A 19,938-nucleotide genomic window follows, 5' to 3' on the forward strand; every position below is an offset into this window, starting at 1 on the left:
ATATCCATGGGCCAAGTACATTGTATACCCCTTATGAAACCTTGTCTTTTGAATATAGAATAAAGCAATGTAGTGGAATGATAGATGATACAGCATTTCATACAGATATTGTGTTGGGTTGTTGTTGTGTTTGATGTTTACATCTGCTTCCAACTGTTAAGTTGATGTAGCTGACATGGATGCCATATTTAAAGCCATGAGTGAGGAATATAATTTTGGATGGAAATGGACATCTAAGTTTAAAACTGGGTATTTAGTTAAAGTTTTGAATATAGCAATGATTTTGACATAAGCCAATTTTGAGTAAGTGGGGATAAGTAACTTATTGAAATATAGAAATATGTAAATGATAATATAAAACAATAGTAATGATATAATATCTTTGCTTTTATGCTTACTTTCATTTTTAATCTCACCTTATAGAAGGGTATTGAAACAAAATGGGAACCGTGTACATGTTATATATACTAGGCACATAAAGGAACTGTGCATAAAAAAATTTAAAATCTAAATTTATCAAACCTGTGTAGACACATAAGGATTTAAACTCAGAGATTAGTGACATGTATCCAACATGCATGCACGTGCCACGCTCCGTGACGTCAGTGGGTTCATCCTTGAGACGTGCAATACATTGTTGCACGTGCATTCCGGGAAAGAGAAACAGAGCAAATGAATGCCACACAATACTGTCACTTTGGAAAGCTCAACCCCTGCCCTTGCGATCGTTCAAAAAATTAAAGGCTATTGAAACGCATAGCATGCCAAGGCTCACGCCTGCACAACATCATGAGGCCATTTCCACTGCCACCGGAACACCATTTCTGCACTGGTGAGATGCTACCAGAACACAAATGACGTCATCGATCGACCCCGTTCTGGATGTCCACGTGTAACGCCAAGACAGGACAGATGGATAAGGGTGACCCATCTTCGCCACAGGTTTCAGACTGCAGTAATGACTGCGCGAACCTTCCCAGGACTTTGCCGTATCCACCCCAACACAGTTCGACAACGTTTACGTCATCACGGGATCAGACCAAGACGTCCCACCATAAGGCCTATCCTGACACAACGTCATCGACAAGCTCGCCGCATGTGGTGCCGAAATCATGTCCGCAGACCCTTGTTTTGGTGGAGAAATGTTGTTTTTACAGATGAGTCCAGGTTTAACATTTCCAATAGTGATGGACGTCAACGTGCCTATAGACGCGTGGGAGAACGTTATGCACAGGCCTGTGTCTTCGAGAGGAATCACTTTGATGGTAGTTCCGTGATGATTTGGGGTGGAATAACAGCACGTCAAAGAACTCCTTTGGTGATTGTTCAGGGCAACTTAACTGGTGTGGGCTACAGGGATCAGATTCTTCGACCTGTGGCAATTCCTTTTCTGCAACTTATGGCCCTGGGTTAACATTCCAACAGGACAATGCCCGCCCTCATACGGCAAGGGTTGCTATGGATTTCTTGCTACACCACAATGTTGACTTACTGCCTTGGCCTGCAAATTCACCGGATCTCTCCCCGACAGAGCATGTTTGGGACGAGATGGATCGACGTCTAGGCCGTCTTCCTCATCCACCAGATAACGTCCTTGACCTTGCAACAGAACTTGAGAGAATCTGGCGTGACCTCCCACAAGCCTTCCTTGCACGTTTGATAGGCTCTATGCGTCATCGATGCACTGCTGTTCTCAATGCCGATGGTGGACATACCCATTATTGAGCTTGTGACATGGTCGTTTGACCCCTGTCCCGCTTGTGGACTCGTGACGTCATTGTGATTGACTTTTCAATTGAAATTCTCACGACTTGTTATGGTCTCATGATCCCTCCATTAAGGTTTATATGTACGCTTTGACATTGTTATCGTACTTATCAACTGGGATAATATTTTGACAAAGCACAGTTTCTTTATGTGGCTAGTATATATGAAGATGAAGATGACCTGTAAATTGTTAATGGAACTTGACATCAACATGAATATCTTATCAATGTGTTCATGAACATGAAAACAAATTTCGGGAAGAAATAGCCTAGCTAGGCCAAAACCTCCCCCTTTTGATATGAGAACAAGGGTGGGGAAGAAATAGCCTAGCTAGGCCAAAACCTCCCCCTTTTGATATGAGAACAAGGGTGGGGAAGAAGTAGCCTAGCTAGGCCAGAACCTCCCCCTTTTGATATGAGATCAAGGGTGGGGAAGAAATAGCCTAGCTAGGCCAGAATCTCCCCCTTTTGATATGAGAACAAGGGTGGGGAAGAAATAGCCTAGCTAGGCCAGAATCTCCCCCTTTTAATAAGAGAACAAGGGTGGGGAAGAAATAGCCAAGTTTGGCCAGAATCTCCCCCTTTTAATAAGAGAACAAGGGTGGGGAAGAAATAGCCTAGCTAGGCCAGAATCTCCCCCTTTTGATAAGAGAACAAGGGTGGGAAACAAGTAGCCTTTAAAGTTGATTCAAGGGTGGGGAAGGTTTGGCCAGGGGGAAAGTTTGGCCTGTTACACCAGGTCCAAACAAACACTCGGGTTCCACCCACATGGGTGTGTCGACTGGGTGTGTTCTTATCTGGATGAGATGATGAGCCCACATTATTTCTGGATCCCCTGTCATATGTGAACACTTCATTATCCACTATGGGCTTTTTAGATGTACTATAGGTCTTTTTCCAGCTTTCTGTGCCCGTGAAAACCAGCGTGAGAGAGCATGCCTGTCCCCCCAAATGTTTTGCGGAAAATACTCTGTGACTCGATGTTGTGAGTGTTTTGATAGCCTGTCTGTGGTGTTTTAGATGAATAACGGACTGGGGATTGGAATTAAAGGTTTAATCATTGAGGAGTACAAGCGAAGCCATAGTCAGGGGAGCAGTCCATAACTTCCACTGTTGAAGGGAGGCGTCATTGTCGAGTTGTATAACACTGAGTGCTACAGACTACATGATGTTACATTCCTCTCCGTTTAAGATTGAAAATATTTCAATTAATGTCAAAATAAGTGAACTTATGAAATTACAGTCCTTCATCAAAACTCAATGATAATAAAGTTCACCTTACTGAAAAATGGATAAGGAATGACTAGAATAAGATGACTAGAACTGTCTGAACATCTAACAGTACTACTGAACTTTAAACGCGAAAAGACACTTTAGAGTCTCTGAATAGGTCACAGGTTGATCACAGGTCAAGTTTCTGAGGAGGTCGGGTGTGTCGGCCAGAACTTCTCACTGGCTGGGTCGCTGTGACCTTCAGCTCTGTGGCAGGTACTGGTGTCATGTTGTCAACGCCTGTTGACAATGGTGGAGTGGACGGAATCACAGGAAGAGAACTGGCGGGTGTTGGAGTGTTTTCAATCTTATGGTTCCTGAACCCCTGCGGCTTGACATCGCAGAGAGCTGATGGTGGCAGTGCTTCTGCTTGTCTACCCTTAACGTGGTCGAGATGTCGGCGTACCATGCGTCCGTCTAGCAGTTTGATGACGCACATGGACTGCTTTCTGCTCACTAGGTGCCCAGTTATCCATGGATGACCTTTTCCAAAATTGGTGATGTAGACTCTGTCGCCTTCTTCTTCCGACTTAGTGCGTGTGTTTGAGTCTTGCTGCTCTTTTTGTCTGGCTTGTATCTTCTGTACCTTCGAAACTTCATCAGGGTGACATAGATCCAGATGTGTCCTCAGTTTTCGGTTGAACATCAGTTCGGCAGGTGATTTATCTGTTGTCATGTTGGGCGTAGATCTATAGTGGAACAAGAATTTGGATACCCGAGATTGCAGGGATTGTCCTGAGGTCTTCTTCAAGTAGTCCTTTAATGTCTGAACTGCACGTTCAGCCAACCCATTCGATGAAGGATGGTACGGCGGAGAGAACAGTTGCTCTATCCTTTTGTTGCTTAGGAACAAACGGAACTCACTGCTAGTGAACGATGTCCCACGTTCAGCCAACCCATTCGATGAAGGATGGTACGGCGGAGAGAACAGTTGCTCTATCCTTTTGTTGCTTAGGAACAAACGGAACTCACTGCTAGTGAACGATGTCCCATTGTCCAAGACTATGGTTGCAGGTAACCCACATGTCGTAACTGTTCTTTCCAGCTTCTCAATTGTCACTAGTGATGAGGTAGAGTTGGTAATGTGAATGTCAATCCACTTGGAATGCCATCGACCGCATTTAAGAACATTTTGTTCTCAATTGGTCCGGCATAATCAGTATGGACATGAGTCCATGGATTCTGTGGATATTCCCATGGATGCATCTGTACTGATGGTGTAGACTTCGCGTTGGTCTGACACTGGGAACACTCATGAACTGTAGCTTCTATGTCCGAGTCCATCTTCGGCCACCAGACATAACTTCTCGCTAACATCATTATTCTGACGATTCCCGGGTGTCCTTGGTGAAGCATTTCTAACACTCTTGGCTGTCATTGTGGTGGAACTACCACCCTTGCACCCCGCAGGAGGATACCACCATGGACGGAAAGTTCAGACTGCCTGGATTTGTAAAGCAGCATACAAGGATCAGGGGTGTCAGTCCACCTGTTCAAAATGAATCTCTTCACTCTCGAAAGGACGGGTTCCTTTGTTGTTGCTTTTTCAATGTCGTCTGATGTGATTGGTGTGGCATCTAGGAAGCCTATGGAGTTCTCAACTTCAGGTGGCGTAGGTACTGACTTCAGTGTAGTGCCTAATGGAAGTCGACTCATGGCGTCCGCATGACTCAGTCTTCTGCCTGATCTATACTGGAACGAATAGTCATATGCAGAAAGTGTGATGGCCCACCTCTGTATCCTGCCGGAAGCTGTGACTGGTATGCCCTTTTTCTCATTGAATAAGGTTTCCAGGGGCTTGTGGTCATTATTTATGAAGAATTTTCTTCAGGTAAGTGTGGAATCTCTTGACTCCAAATATAACGGACAGTCCTTCTTTCTCTATTTGTGAGTAGTTGCATTCAGCAAAAGCGATAGGATGCTCGGTTCCATCTTCAAAGATGTGAGACAGTACGGCCCCAAGGCCGTATTGAGATGCGTCCCTCGCAAGTATCAGATACTTAGTACTGTCGTAGTGTACCAGGACTTGTGATGAATTCAACAAGGACTTTGACTTGTCAAAAGCGTTTTGTTGAGCTGGTGTCCATTTCCATTTGACATCTTTTTTCAGAAGCTGGTGAAGAGGAGATAAGACCGTTGACAGGTTTGGAAGGAATTTTCCATAGTACTTCAAGAGTCCAGATAAGACTTCAGTTCAGATACATTTTTCGGAGTTGGAGCGTTGATTAAAGCTTCAACTTTGTCTGTCACAGGGTGTAGTCCTTCTGAGTCAATGCGATGTCTGAGGTACGTAACCTCTTTTGCTTGGAACACGCACTTCTCCTTCTTCACTTTTACTCCAGGGTTGGCGAGTTTAGAGAGAACAGAGTCAACATTGTTGACATGGGTTGTCATGGGTAGTCCTTGCAGGAGATTGTCTATGTATCGCTGAAAGATTCCAGGTGACGATGATATTCCAAAAGGAAGCCTGTTGTATCGGAACAATCCACGGTGTGTGTTGATTGTTGTGTAAACTTTGGAACTCTCGTCTAGTGGAAGCTGTAGATAGGCACTTGCTAAGTCGATCTTGGTGAACGTCTGGCCTCCCGACAACTTTGCATACAAGTCATTGATCTTCAGAATAGGGTAAGTGTCAAGTGTAGATACCTGATTTACTGTCACCTTGTAGTCTCCACATACTCGAACACTTCCATCAGATTTCAGCACTGGCACTATGGGAGTGGCCCAGTCTGAAAACTGAACAGGCTCAACGATCTCTTCTCGGGACCAATTTGTCTAGTTCGTCTTCCACCTTTTGTCTCAGGGCATATGGTACAGACCTCGGTTTGAAAAACCGAGGCTTGGCGTCAGGATCCACATGGATTTTAGCCTTGGCACCTTTGATTTCACCAATGCCATCTTCAAAGATTTCAGAATGTGCATCTATGACATCGTGTACAGTGTTGGGGTTTTGACACGGATACCTCGTGTACAGGTACGAGCTCGACAAAATGGAGACGTAACATCTTGATCCAGTCTCGACCCAAAAGACTAGGACGATCTGCATCAACAATCAGAATGTGTGATGACACATGTTTGTTTTTGTACCCAACAATAACATCAATGACTCCCAACATGGTGAGTCTCTCACCTGTATATGATCGCAGTACTCTCGTAGTTTTCTGGATTTGAGATGCTTCTTTTCTGGACCACATGTGGTGATAATAAGGAAAAGCCAAAATGTCATGTTAGTTTCAAACTTTATTCAGCTGTCTCAAAATAAGGTCTTACACTGACAAGCTCTGCTATCTAACTGACCCCCCCAGAGGCAGTCACGTGTCCCCTCGTCGACGGTTTCCCCACGAGAAGCACGTGTTTTTCGCGAAGCAAGGTGTTTTTCAACAAGTTACACCCGAAACGCATCTGGCGGCGTTGCATGGGCGAAAACCTCCTGAACATGTGGTCATATTGCAATTTTGTCAAAATGGAGAACGTGGCTCCAGAGTCTATCTGCAGTTCAACAGGTTTTTTAGTCAGAGTCAGAGTCACATAGTAGGGTGGTACAGCTGTCTCTCCATCATGTATGTGATATAGACCATATTCTTCGTGCTCCGAAAGATCTTCGTCTTCGTCAACAACATTCATGCTTGATTTGGGATTTGAACGTTTTGGATTCTGACCTCTCCTTCTACAAGCTTTCAGTATGTGTAGGATATTGGTCTGTAATGGTTGTTCCCGGCTGTTACGTTAGTACTGTCCGGATGTTAATCACGGAAGTAGGAGAGCGGAAGTGGCGTTCTCGTCTGTTGTGAGATGGCGACCAGTAAACGATGTCAACCGATCTTGTCTCTGTTATTGCTGAGTAGTTCAGGATCGAAGGGTCTACGGACAAGTACACAACAGATAAATGGCGACGAGGATGGGATCCACGGATTCCTTGTTGTAAGTCTATGAAAGATACGTGTTTCATAGTGAACTTTTCACTCGAAGTGAAGTGATGTTACTGGTCGCCATCTCGGCGCAAAAGGGACCACGTGACCCGACCATGTGCTTTCGTGGGAAGCTCGTTGACAAACATTAATTGTTATTTTGCTAAGGCGGAATATCCACAGAAATCTTAAAGTGAGGTTGCAATAATCTACGTGAACATTGCATTATATATTCTACATGAATATAGTGAAAAAGTACATGTATTCTACATGAATGCAGTATCAGTGTTGGAACTTTGGAAAATATTCTACGTGAATATTATGAACAATTGTCACTTGTCAAAGAGAAGTTTCCTCATCTAGACGGATAACGTGAACTTCTGTGAATCTATGTGTCATTAATACTGTTGCTGATTTCGAGTGTGAATCATGAGTCAAGACGAAGGCCCAGGTGACCAAGGAGTGCCTCAAGTAAACTTTTCACTTATTCCTATTCCTAAATTCTCTGGGAAAAAGGAGGATTTTAGTATCTATGCAGAACGTTTCATCTCAAGCATGGAAGCTAACAAGATCACAAATGCAATACACTTATACACTTATCTCAACAATGGGTGATGAATTGTATAAACTGGCACATGACTTGTTCGCACCTGTCAAGGTGTCTACACTCAAGAGTGAGGACATCATTGAGAAATTAACACAGCATTTGAACCCTCCTCCGAGCATCATTATTGCTAGATGTAACTTCAATCGATTGTCACAAAGGCCTGATGAGACAGTCAATGAATATGTTGCTAAGTTACGACGCATAGCAGAAGACTGCAGTTATGGTGAGAATCTGAACATGTGGCTGCGAGATCGTTTTGTGGCAGGTGTGCACAGTGAAGTGATACGTCGGCAACTGTTACAGGAGGATGCTAAGATGACCTTCGACAAGGCCTACCAACTTGCCGTTGGAATGGAAACTGCCACCAAGGAGGCAAAGAGTCTGCAGCAAGGTCAAGGACATGCAGTGAATAAGATGATACATAACAAGGGCAATAAAGGCCGTGGATTCAAGAGGGACCAGATGGATAAGAAGCCAGGTAACCATGGTAACAAGGGGCCAGAGACTGAGCTTAACCAGTGTACTCGTTGTTTGTCCACTAGGCACTCTCCACCGAACTGTCCATATAAGGATACTGTTTGTAACTTTTGACGCAAGAAAGGACACTTGGTACGAGCTTGTAGGAACCGCTCGAACAGAAATCAATCTCAAGTTGGTAAGACCAACATGGTGGATCACTGTACGTCAGATGAATTCACAGAATTGTACATGGTGTCCTCAGTTAGTCAAGGTGGAACACAGAAAATAAAACAATCACTTAAAGTGGATGACAGAATGGTTGAATTTGAAGTGGACACAGGATCAAGTGTCACATTGATAAATCAAGGGATGTATAATTCCTTGTTCCCGGACAAAGAACTTTTTTGAAAGTTCATGTGTACTGAAGGCTTATAATGGGCAAAGCATACCTGTAGTTGGAAGTTGATATGAATGAGAAGATACTGGAGTTATCTCTCATTGTAGTGGATGGTACAGGTCCAGCACTACTGGGTCGAGACTGGCTACAGCATATGATGTCATGGCAACACATGTTCACGAACAGTATTGCTAATTCCTCGCAGAAGGAGGATGTCACCGAGATATTGAATGAATATCAGGAAGTCTTTGATGAAGGACTTGGACATTTGAAGGACTTTAAAGTCAGATTGTCAGTACAAGACAATGCTGTTCCGGTGTTCTGTAAGGTCAGGAATGTACCTTTAGCTCTACGCCAGAAGGTAGATGCAGAAATTGATAGGATGGAGTCCGAAGACATCATAAGGAAGGTTAGGTTCTCACAGTGGGCTACTCCTGTGGTTCCAGTGGTTAAACCATCAGGCGAGGTTCGTCTCTGTGGAGATTATAAATCAACTGTGAATCTGTTCTCCAAAACGGACATCCACCCGATTCCTAAAGTGGATGAACTGTTGGCAAATCTGAGTGGTGGTGAAGAATTTACAAAGCTAGATCTTCGTCATGCGTACCTACAGTTGGAACTTGACGAACCATCAAAAGGGCTGACAACCATAAATACAACAAAGGGTTTGTATCAATTCAACAGATTGCCATATGGTGTAAGTGCAGCACCTGCAGTGTTCCAACGAACAATAGAGATGGTGTTGAAAGGATTGATAGGACTTGTAATTTTCATGGATGACATATGCATAACAGGCAGAACCCATACTGAACACAAGAGGAACTTGAAAGCAGTTCTCAAAGCTCTCAGGAGTGCAGGACTTAAACTTCGATTGGACAAGTGCAAGTTTTTCCGCAGCAAGGTTGAATTCCTTGGCTTCACGGTTGATAAGGATGGTATTCACCCTACACCTAGCAAGGTTTCTGCGATCAAAGATGCTCCAGCACCTAAAGAGGTGAATGAGCTGCGTTCTTACTTAGGAATGTTAAATCACTATTCCGAGTTCTTGCCGAACATGGCTACTAAGTGTGCACCATTATATGATCTGTTGAAGAAGACTGCCACATGGAAATGGACGCAGGTTGAGCAGCAAGCATTTGAAGTTTCCAAGTCTGATCTCACAAGTGATAGTCTTCTCATACACTATGACAGTGATAAGGAGATAGTTGTATCATGTGATGCATCTCCTTATGGCATAGGATGTGTACTTCAGCACCGAACGGAGGAAGGGGAAAAACCTGTCGCTTTTGCATCACGCAAGCTCAATTCCGCAGAGAAAAACTATTCTCAACTGGAAAAAGAGGCATTGGCCCTTATCTTCGTGGTCACTAAGTTCCGACAATACCTACTTGGAAGACAATTCACTCTGATTACGGATCATAAGCCATTGATTCACCTGTTCTCTCCATCCAAAGAAACTCCTGTGATGGCTGCATCTCGGATCAAGAGATCGTCTCTGAAACTTGCTACATTCCAATACAATATTGAATATAGGACTTCCAAACAAAATGCCAATGCAGATCTGCTTTCACGATTGCCTTTGTCATTGATGGAAGATTCCACGGAATCTGACACAGAACTAGTTCTACTCCTATCACAAGTTGATGAGGATTTGCCCATAACTGCACAAGCCGTTGCCAGGGCAACAGATAATGACAAGTTGCTTCATCAAGTACAACAACTCACACTTGAAGGTTGGCCTGAGGAGCCTGATCATGTATCACAAGAATTAAAGCCGTTCTATCAACGTCGATTGGAGCTGACAGTTGAACAAGGTGTTGTGATGTGGGGAACAAGAGTGTTGATTCCTACTATTTATAGGGAAGCCCTATTGAATGAGTTACACAACGAACATTCCGGAATGGTTCATATGAAGTCAGTTGTGAGAGGTATCATCTGGTGGCCCTACTTGGACCGTGATATTGAGAATCTGGTCAGGGGATGTTTAGATTGTCAGGAGGAAGCCAATCATCCAGTATCAGTCGTGCCTACCCCTTGGAAGTGGCCATCATCTCCTTGGACTAGACTGCACATAGACTTTGCAGGTCCTTTCATTGGACACTCATTTCTCGTAATTGTGGACGCTCACTCCAAATGGTTGGAAATATATCAGATGAGGTCTACCACTGCTACGATCACGATCAAGCATCTTCGCCGATTGTTTGCTACATTTGGACTGCCACTCCATATTGTTTCTGACAACGGAACCCAATTCACATGCCAGGAGTTCCAAACATTCTTGCGTCGCAACAAAATACGACACACCACAACTGCACCTGCCCATCCGGCAACAAACGGACAGGCAGAAAGAGCAGTAGCATCTTTCAAACAAGCCATGAAGAAAATGAAGAATCAGGATGGTGACATTGGAGATAAGTTACTGAGATTTCTATTTTCTTATCGCACCACTCCTCACTCGTCAACAGGAAAAACACCTGCAGAGTTACTCATGAAACGTACCTTGAGGACTCGACTCTCCGCACTCCGGCCAGCAATGGAGAATGATATGTCTGTGAAGGAAGATCCTCACGACAATGCGCCCAGATACTTTGATGTAGGACAAGCTGTATTTGTCCGTAACTATGGTGTTTACGGTGCTAGATGGTTAATTGGCACTATAGTTGAAAGACTAGGGGACAGAAACTACCAGGTTTCTGTAGGAAGTCAAGTGTGGAAAAGACATGTAGACCAAATCAGGTCGAGAGACATAACTACAGGATGTAGATTGCCTCTCGATCCATTCATTCCGCACATTCCGGATCACGATATTTCTCAACGAGGAAGGTCAGAGAGCATGTTATCCAGCAACCAGCCAAAGCAGGCAGAGAGCAACCTAGCACCACCTCTAACAGTTGTTCAGGGGAAGAGTTTGACTGCACCATGTGGGAAGCCAGCTGCGACACCAGCTGCTGTTGAAGAACCCCGTCGCAACCCTCCCAGAGATCGGAGAAGACCAGCCCGATTCAGTGACGTGTAATAATGAAAGAGTGTATTGAACGCTAAAAGTGTGAATGTGTTCATTCATTGTGTTCTGCAAGATATTGTGCCAGTGAACAATATTAAGTTCAAATATGAGTGCTACAGATTGAACTCTAATTTCTCAAGTGCAGATGCACATTTCCTTTTGATGTCATGGACATTACATTATTTGAGAAGGTGACAGAGGACTTATTGGTCTTAAGAGGGAAAATTTTAGTTTTTTTTTTGTACCTCTCGGAGGAAATAGTAAAAAACTAGAGGGGGTGATGTAGGATATTGGTCTGTAATGGTTGTTCCCGGCTGTTACGTTAGTACTGTCCGGATGTTAATCACGGAAGTAGGAGAGCGGAAGTGGCGTTCTCGTCTGTTGTGAGATGGCAACCAGTAAACGATGTCAACCGATCTTGTCTCTTGTTATTGCTGAGTAGTTCAGGATCGAAGGGTCTACGGACAAGTACACAACAGTATGTGACCCTTGACATGGCAGTACTTACACATTTCATCTTTGTAACAACACTTTTTAGGTGTATGGTTGGTCCCCAAACATCTGTAACATGATTGACTGTTGTAACTCACAGGTGCTGGTCTGTGCTTGTTATTCCTGTGCTGTATATGTTTGGTCTTGTTTTTGTGTGATGAAACGTGGTGTACCCCTTCCTCTTTCTTTGAAATTACTTGCTGCATGTCAGAAATGTTTTTGTTTGCACTCTCAATTCCTTGGGCTATTTCCAAAGCCTTTTTGTAATTCAATTCTGGTTCAGAGAGTAATCTCCTTTGAATTCGGTCATCCATTACACCACATACGAGTCGGTTGCGAAGCTGGTTCTCAATTGCTCCCCCGTAATTGCAATGCTCGGCAATGCTTCAGAGTTCAGCCACGAATGACGAAATTGACTGTCCCTGTTTCCTGGAACACGTGTTGAACTTAAACCGCTGAATGATTGGAGACGGTTTAGGGTCGTAATGTTTTCCAAGAAGTTGGATCTTTGAAGGACCTGTCTGAGGTTTTTGCAGGGGAAACCAAACTTCTTAACAGACTATAAGTCTTTGCACCAACAACACTGATAAGAATGGCGCGCCCTTTCGTGCCGCTGCCTCTATGGAGTTCGCTTCAAAGTATGCAGTTAGTCTCTCGGAATAAGCTATCCATGATTTGTGTTCAGCGTCGAACTCACCGATTTTGTCGTATGAAGCCATATTGTTTGTCCTCGTCGCCAATTCTGTGGTGTTTTAGATGAATAACGGACTGGGGATTGGAATTAAAGGTTTAATCATTGAGGAGTACAAGCGACTCCAGGGCTCCAGATAAGGGTCGTATTGGGGTAGGTACGGATATAAAATAAGCATGATACGGTAGGAAATAATTTAGAAAACGTAGCAGATACGCACCACAGCAGTGGTGTACGGTCTTAGAATCCTTTACAGACGTACTTATCCGAAAATGAATTGTTTTATTGATCATTGCAGTGTTGTGGTGCATATATGAAACGAAACACAAGATTACTGATACTCCTTTAAATCCCATTCAGTACTCTAAATGTACTCTTAAAGTTTTCCAGTACTCCTATATTGAAAAAATAAGGAGTACGTACTCCTGATGTTGAAAATCATCTGGAGCCCTGGACTCCATAGTCAGGCCAATCCCAGATGCCTCTGCGCGGGGAGCGGTCCATAACTTCCGCTGTTGAAGGGAGGCCTCATTGTCGAGTTGTATAACACTGAGTGCTACAGACTACGTGTTATTACACTGTCCTTCGCTTGTTTGTAAACTCTTATCCCATGTCAGAAATGTGGCGATGATTGGAGACCTTATTTCTCATATTGAGTCAGTGACCTCTGTGAATGAGGATATCATCCACGTTCCAACTTTCTGGTCTGTCTGTTCCCAAGTTTCAATTCCCGTTTCACCAATTCCATTCCTTCTGTTCTGACATTCAAGATCATCTAGTTTGTCTCACATAAGTGATAGTTCAGATTTAAGTTAACTGTTTTCTGACTTCAGCGCCTTGAACTTCTTGTGCATTTCAGCTGCCATGTCATCAACTTTATTGCTCAAGTTTTGAAACCTTTGTGATAATGAGTGGATGTCCGATTTTATTTCTCTAAGTATATTAAGAACGTCACTTGATTCTTTCTCCGTAGTGTGAAGTCCAATCGCTCCAGCTGGGTCGACAGATAACGTGGTTTGTTGTCGTGTACTGGGGCGGGGACAAGGGCCTCGGTTGGACTGCCACATGTTACTAACAAAGTACTCAGCAGCACCAAGAGACTCAGGCATACAGAAACATAGTATTCTGAGCATAACAGCATTTTTGTCTCTTCTTGGTTTTGTCTGGTTGACTTAAACATCCTATTTTAGCTCTATATTGAGTTAAATATATCCCCATCGCGAGAGCTATACGTATGATACTGTATCAGGTTGTTAATATATACACATCAGTGTGATACTGTATGGTTGTAAATATATACACGTCAGTATGATACTGTAACAGGTTGTAAATATATACACGTCAGTATGATACTGTATGGTTGTAAATGTATACACATCAGTATGATACTGTATGGTTGTAAATGTATACACATCGTATGATACTGTATAGTTGTAAATGTATACACATCAGTATGATACTGTATGGTTGTAAATGTATACACATCAGTATGATACTGTATGGTAAATGTATACACATCAGTATGATACTGTATGGTAAATGTATACACATCAGTATGATACTGTATAGTTGTAAATGTATACACATCAGTATGATGCTGTATAGTTGTAAATATATACACGTCAGTATGATGCTGTATAGTTGTAAATGTATACACATCAGTATGATACTGTATGGTAAATGTATACACATCAGTATGATACTGTATAGTTGTAAATGTATACACATCAGTATGATGCTGTATAGTTGTAAATATATACACGTCAGTATGATGCTGTATAGTTGTAAATGTATACACATCAGTATGATACTGTATGGTAAATGTATACACATCAGTATGATACTGTATAGTTGTAAATGTATACACGTCAGTATGATGCTGTATAGTTGTAAATGTATACACATCAGTATGATACTGTATAGTTGTAAATATATACACGTCAGTATGATGCTGTATAGTTGTAAATGTATACACATCAGTATGATACTGTATGGTAAATGTATACACATCAGTATGATACTGTATGGTAAATGTATACACATCAGTATGATACTGTATAGTTGTAAATGTATACACGTCAGTATGATGCTGTATAGTTGTAAATGTATACACGTCAGTATGATGCTGTATTGTTGTAAATATATACACGTCAGTATGATGCTGTATAGTTGTAAATATATACACGTCAGTATGATACTGTATAGTTGTAAATGTATACACGTCAGTATGATAATAGTTGTAAATGTATACACATCAGTATGATACTGTATAGTTGTAAATGTATACACATCAGTATGATACTGTATAGTTGTAAATGTATACACATCAGTATGATGCTGTATAGTTGTAAATGTATACACGTCAGTATGATGCTGTATAGTTGTAAATGTATACACGTCAGTATGATGCTGTATAGTTGTAAATGTATACACATCAGTATGATGCTGTATAGTTGTAAATATATACTCGTCAGTATGATGCTGTATAGTTGTAAATATATACACGTCAGTATGATACTGTATAGTTGTAAATGTATACACGTCAGTATGATGCTGTATAGTTGTAAATATATACACATCAGTATGATACTGTATAGTTGTAAATATATACACGTCAGTATGATACTGTATAGTTGTAAATGTATACACGTCAGTATGATGCTGTATAGTTGTAAATGTATACACGTCAGTATGATGCTGTATAGTTGTAAATATATACACGTCAGTATGATGCTGTATAGTTGTAAATATATATACGTCAGTATGATACTGTATAGTTGTAAATGTATACACATCAGTATGATGCTGTATAGTTGTAAATGTATACACATCAGTATGATACTGTATAGTTGTAAATGTATACACATCAGTATGATGCTGTATAGTTGTAAATGTATACACATCAGTATGATGCTGTATAGTTGTAAATATATACACGTCAGTATGATACTGTATAGTTGTAAATGTATACACATCAGTATGATACTGTATAGTTGTAAATTTATACACATCAGTATGATACTGTATAGTTGTAAATGTATACACATCAGTATGATGCTGTATAGTTGTAAATATATACACGTCAGTATGATGCTGTATAGTTGTAAATGTATACACATCAGTATGATACTGTATAGTTGTAAATATATACACATCAGTATGATACTGTATAGTTGTAAATGTATACACACATCAGTATGATACTGTATAGTTGTAAATGTATACACATCAGGTTGTATGATACTGTATGGTTGTAAATGTATACACATCAGTATGATACTGTATAGTTGTAAATGTATACGCATCAGTATGATACTGTATAGTTGTAAATGTATACACATCAGTATGATACTGTATGGTTGTAAATGTATACACATCAGGATGATACTGTATGGTTGTAAATGTATACACATCAGTATGATACTGTATGGTTGTAAATGTAAATGTATACACATCAGTATGATACTGTATAGTTGTAAATGTATACACATCAGTATGATACTGTATAGTTGTAAATGTATACACATCAGTATGATACTGTATGGTTGTAAATGTATACACATCAGTATGATACTGTATAGTTGTAAATGTATACACATCAGTATGATACTGTATAGTTGTAAATGTATACACATCAGTATGATGCTGTATAGTTGTAAATATATACACGTCAGTATGATGCTGTATAGTTGTAAATGGATACACATCAGTATGATACTGTATAGTTGTAAATATATACACATCAGTATGATACTGTATAGTTGTAAATGTATACACATCAGTATGATACTGTATAGTTGTAAATGTATACACATCAGTATGATACTGTATGGTTGTAAATGTATACACATCAGTATGATACTGTATAGTTGTAAATGTATACACATCAGTATGTTACTGTATAGTTGTAAATGTATACACATCAGTATAATGCTGTATAGTTGTAAATGTATACACATCAGTATGATACTGTATGGTTGTAAATGTATACACATCAGTATGATACTGTATGGTTGTAAATGTATACACATCAGTATGATGCTGTATAGTTGTAAATGTATACACATCAGTATGATGCTGTATAGTTGTAAATGTATACACATCAGTATGATGCTGTATAGTTGTAAATATATACACGTCAGTATGATACTGTATAGTTGTAAATGTATACACAACTGTATGATACTGTATGGTTGTAAATGTATACACATCGTATGATACTGTATAGTTGTAAATGTATACACATCAGTATGATACTGTATGGTTGTAAATGTATACACATCAGTATGATACTGTATGGTAAATGTATACACATCAGTATGATACTGTATGGTAAATGTATACACATCAGTATGATACTGTATAGTTGTAAATGTATACACATCAGTATGATGCTGTATAGTTGTAAATATATACACGTCAGTATGATGCTGTATAGTTGTAAATGTATACACATCAGTATGATACTGTATGGTAAATGTATACACATCAGTATGATACTGTATAGTTGTAAATGTATACACATCAGTATGATGCTGTATAGTTGTAAATATATACACGTCAGTATGATGCTGTATAGTTGTAAATGTATACACATCAGTATGATACTGTATGGTAAATGTATACACATCAGTATGATACTGTATAGTTGTAAATGTATACACGTCAGTATGATGCTGTATAGTTGTAAATGTATACACATCAGTATGATACTGTATAGTTGTAAATATATACACGTCCAGTATGATGCTGTATAGTTGTAAATGTATACACATCAGTATGATACTGTATGGTAAATGTATACACATCAGTATGATACTGTATGGTAAATGTATACACATCAGTATGATACTGTATAGTTGTAAATGTATACACGTCAGTATGATGCTGTATAGTTGTAAATGTATACACGTCAGTATGATGCTGTATAGTTGTAAATATATACACGTCAGTATGATGCTGTATAGTTGTAAATATATACACGTCAGTATGATGCTGTATAGTTGTAAATGTATACACATCAGTATGATGCTGTATAGTTGTAAATGTATACACATCAGTATGATGCTGTATAGTTGTAAATGTATACACGTCAGTATGATGCTGTATAGTTGTAAATGTATACACGTCAGTATGATGCTGTATAGTTGTAAATGTATACACATCAGTATGATGCTGTATAGTTGTAAATATATACTTTCGCCAGTATGATGCTGTATAGTTGTAAATATATACACGTCAGTATGATACTGTATAGTTGTAAATGTATACACGTCAGTATGATGCTGTATAGTTGTAAATATATACACGTCAGGATGATACTGTATAGTTGTAAAATGTATACACATCAGTATGATGCTGTATAGTTGTAAATGTATACACATCAGTATGATGCTGTATAGTTGTAAATATATACAATCGCCAGTATGATACTGTATAGTTGTAAATGTATACACATCAGTATGATACCGTATAGTTGTAAAATGTATACACGCCAGTATGATGCTGTATAGTTGTAAATGTATACACGCCAGTATGATGCTGTATAGTTGTAAAATATATATACCGCCAGTATGATGCCGTATAGTTGTAAATGTATACACGCCAGTATGATGCTGTATAGTTGTAAATGTATACACGTCAGTATGATGCTGTATAGTTGTAAATGTATACACATCAGTATGATGCTGTATAGTTGTAAATGTATACACGTCAGTATGATGCTGTATAGTTGTAAATATATACACGTCAGTATGATGCTGTATAGTTGTAAATATATATACGTCAGTATGATACTGTATAGTTGTAAATGTATACACATCAGTATGATGCTGTATAGTTGTAAATGTATACACATCAGTATGATACTGTATAGTTGTAAATGTATACACATCAGTATGATGCTGTATAGTTGTAAATGTATACACATCAGTATGATGCTGTATAGTTGTAAATATATACACGTCAGTATGATACTGTATAGTTGTAAATGTATACACATCAGTATGATACTGTATAGTTGTAAATTTATACACATCAGTATGATACTGTATAGTTGTAAATGTATACACATCAGTATGATGCTGTATAGTTGTAAATATATACACGTCAGTATGATGCTGTATAGTTGTAAATGTATACACATCAGTATGATACTGTATAGTTGTAAATATATACACATCAGTATGATACTGTATAGTTGTAAATGTATACACATCAGTATGATACTGTATAGTTGTAAATGTATACACATCAGTATGATACTGTATGGTTGTAAATGTATACACATCAGTATGATACTGTATAGTTGTAAATGTATACGCATCAGTATGATACTGTATAGTTGTAAATGTATACACATCAGTATGATACTGTATGGTTGTAAATGTATACACATCAGCATGATACTGTATAGTTGTAAATGTATACACATCAGGATGTTACTGTATGGTTGTAAATGTATACACATCAGTATGATACTGTATGGTTGTAAATGTATACACATCAGTATGATACTGTATAGTTGTAAATGTATACACATCAGTATGATACTGTATAGTTGTAAATGTATACACATCAGTATGATACTGTATGGTTGTAAATGTATACACATCAGTATGATACTGTATAGTTGTAAATGTATACACATCAGTATGATACTGTATAGTTGTAAATGTATACACATCAGTATGATGCTGTATAGTTGTAAATATATACACGTCAGTATGATGCTGTATAGTTGTAAATGGATACACATCAGTATGATACTGTATAGTTGTAAATATATACACATCAGTATGATACTGTATAGTTGTAAATGTATACACATCAGTATGATACTGTATAGTTGTAAATGTATACACATCAGTATGATACTGTATGGTTGTAAATGTATACACATCAGTATGATACTGTATAGTTGTAAATGTATACACATCAGTATGTTACTGTATAGTTGTAAATGTATACACATCAGTATAATGCTGTATAGTTGTAAATGTATACACATCAGTATGATACTGTATGGTTGTAAATGTATACACATCAGTATGATACTGTATAGTTGTAAATGTATACACATCAGTATGATACTGTATGGTTGTAAATGTATACACATCAGTATGATACTGTATAGTTGTAAATGTATACACATCAGTATGTTACTGTATTGTTGTAAATGTATACACATCAGTATAATGCTGTATAGTTGTAAATGTATACACATCAGTATGATACTGTATGGTTGTAAATGTATACACATCAGTATGATACTGTATGGTTGTAAATGTATACACATCAGTATGATGCTGTATAGTTGTAAATGTATACACATCAGTATGAT

At 39.5% G+C, this 19,938-nt stretch overlaps 1 protein-coding gene across 1 annotated transcript; it reads left to right on the plus strand.

Annotated features, from left to right (window-relative positions):
- The first annotated feature begins 7,553 nt into the window (after positions 1-7,553).
- On the plus strand, positions 7,554-11,425 carry LOC124268870 (uncharacterized protein K02A2.6-like). Its single transcript, XM_046703898.1, has 2 exons — positions 7,554-8,031; positions 8,517-11,425. The coding sequence occupies exons 1-2, from the start codon at positions 7,554-7,556 to the stop codon at positions 11,423-11,425; spliced, it is 3,387 nt and encodes a 1,128-aa protein (XP_046559854.1).
- The last annotated feature ends 8,513 nt before the right edge of the window (positions 11,426-19,938 follow it).

The sequence above is a fragment of the Haliotis rubra genome, unplaced genomic scaffold (genome assembly GCF_003918875.1).
Source record: "Haliotis rubra isolate DU_JTF1 unplaced genomic scaffold, ASM391887v1 Scf140, whole genome shotgun sequence".
In the NCBI taxonomy this organism is placed as follows: Eukaryota; Metazoa; Mollusca; class Gastropoda; order Lepetellida; family Haliotidae; genus Haliotis; species Haliotis rubra.

Bases quoted from the DNA above. Each gene is read 5' to 3' on its own strand.
- LOC124268870 (XM_046703898.1), top strand. From the start codon at position 7,554: ATGGGTGATGAATTGTATAAACTGGCACATGACTTGTTCGCACCTGTC. The intron at 8,032-8,516 runs GTAACCATGGTA...CTCTCATTGTAG, and splicing joins CCAGATGGATAAGAAGCCAG to TGGATGGTACAGGTCCAGCA.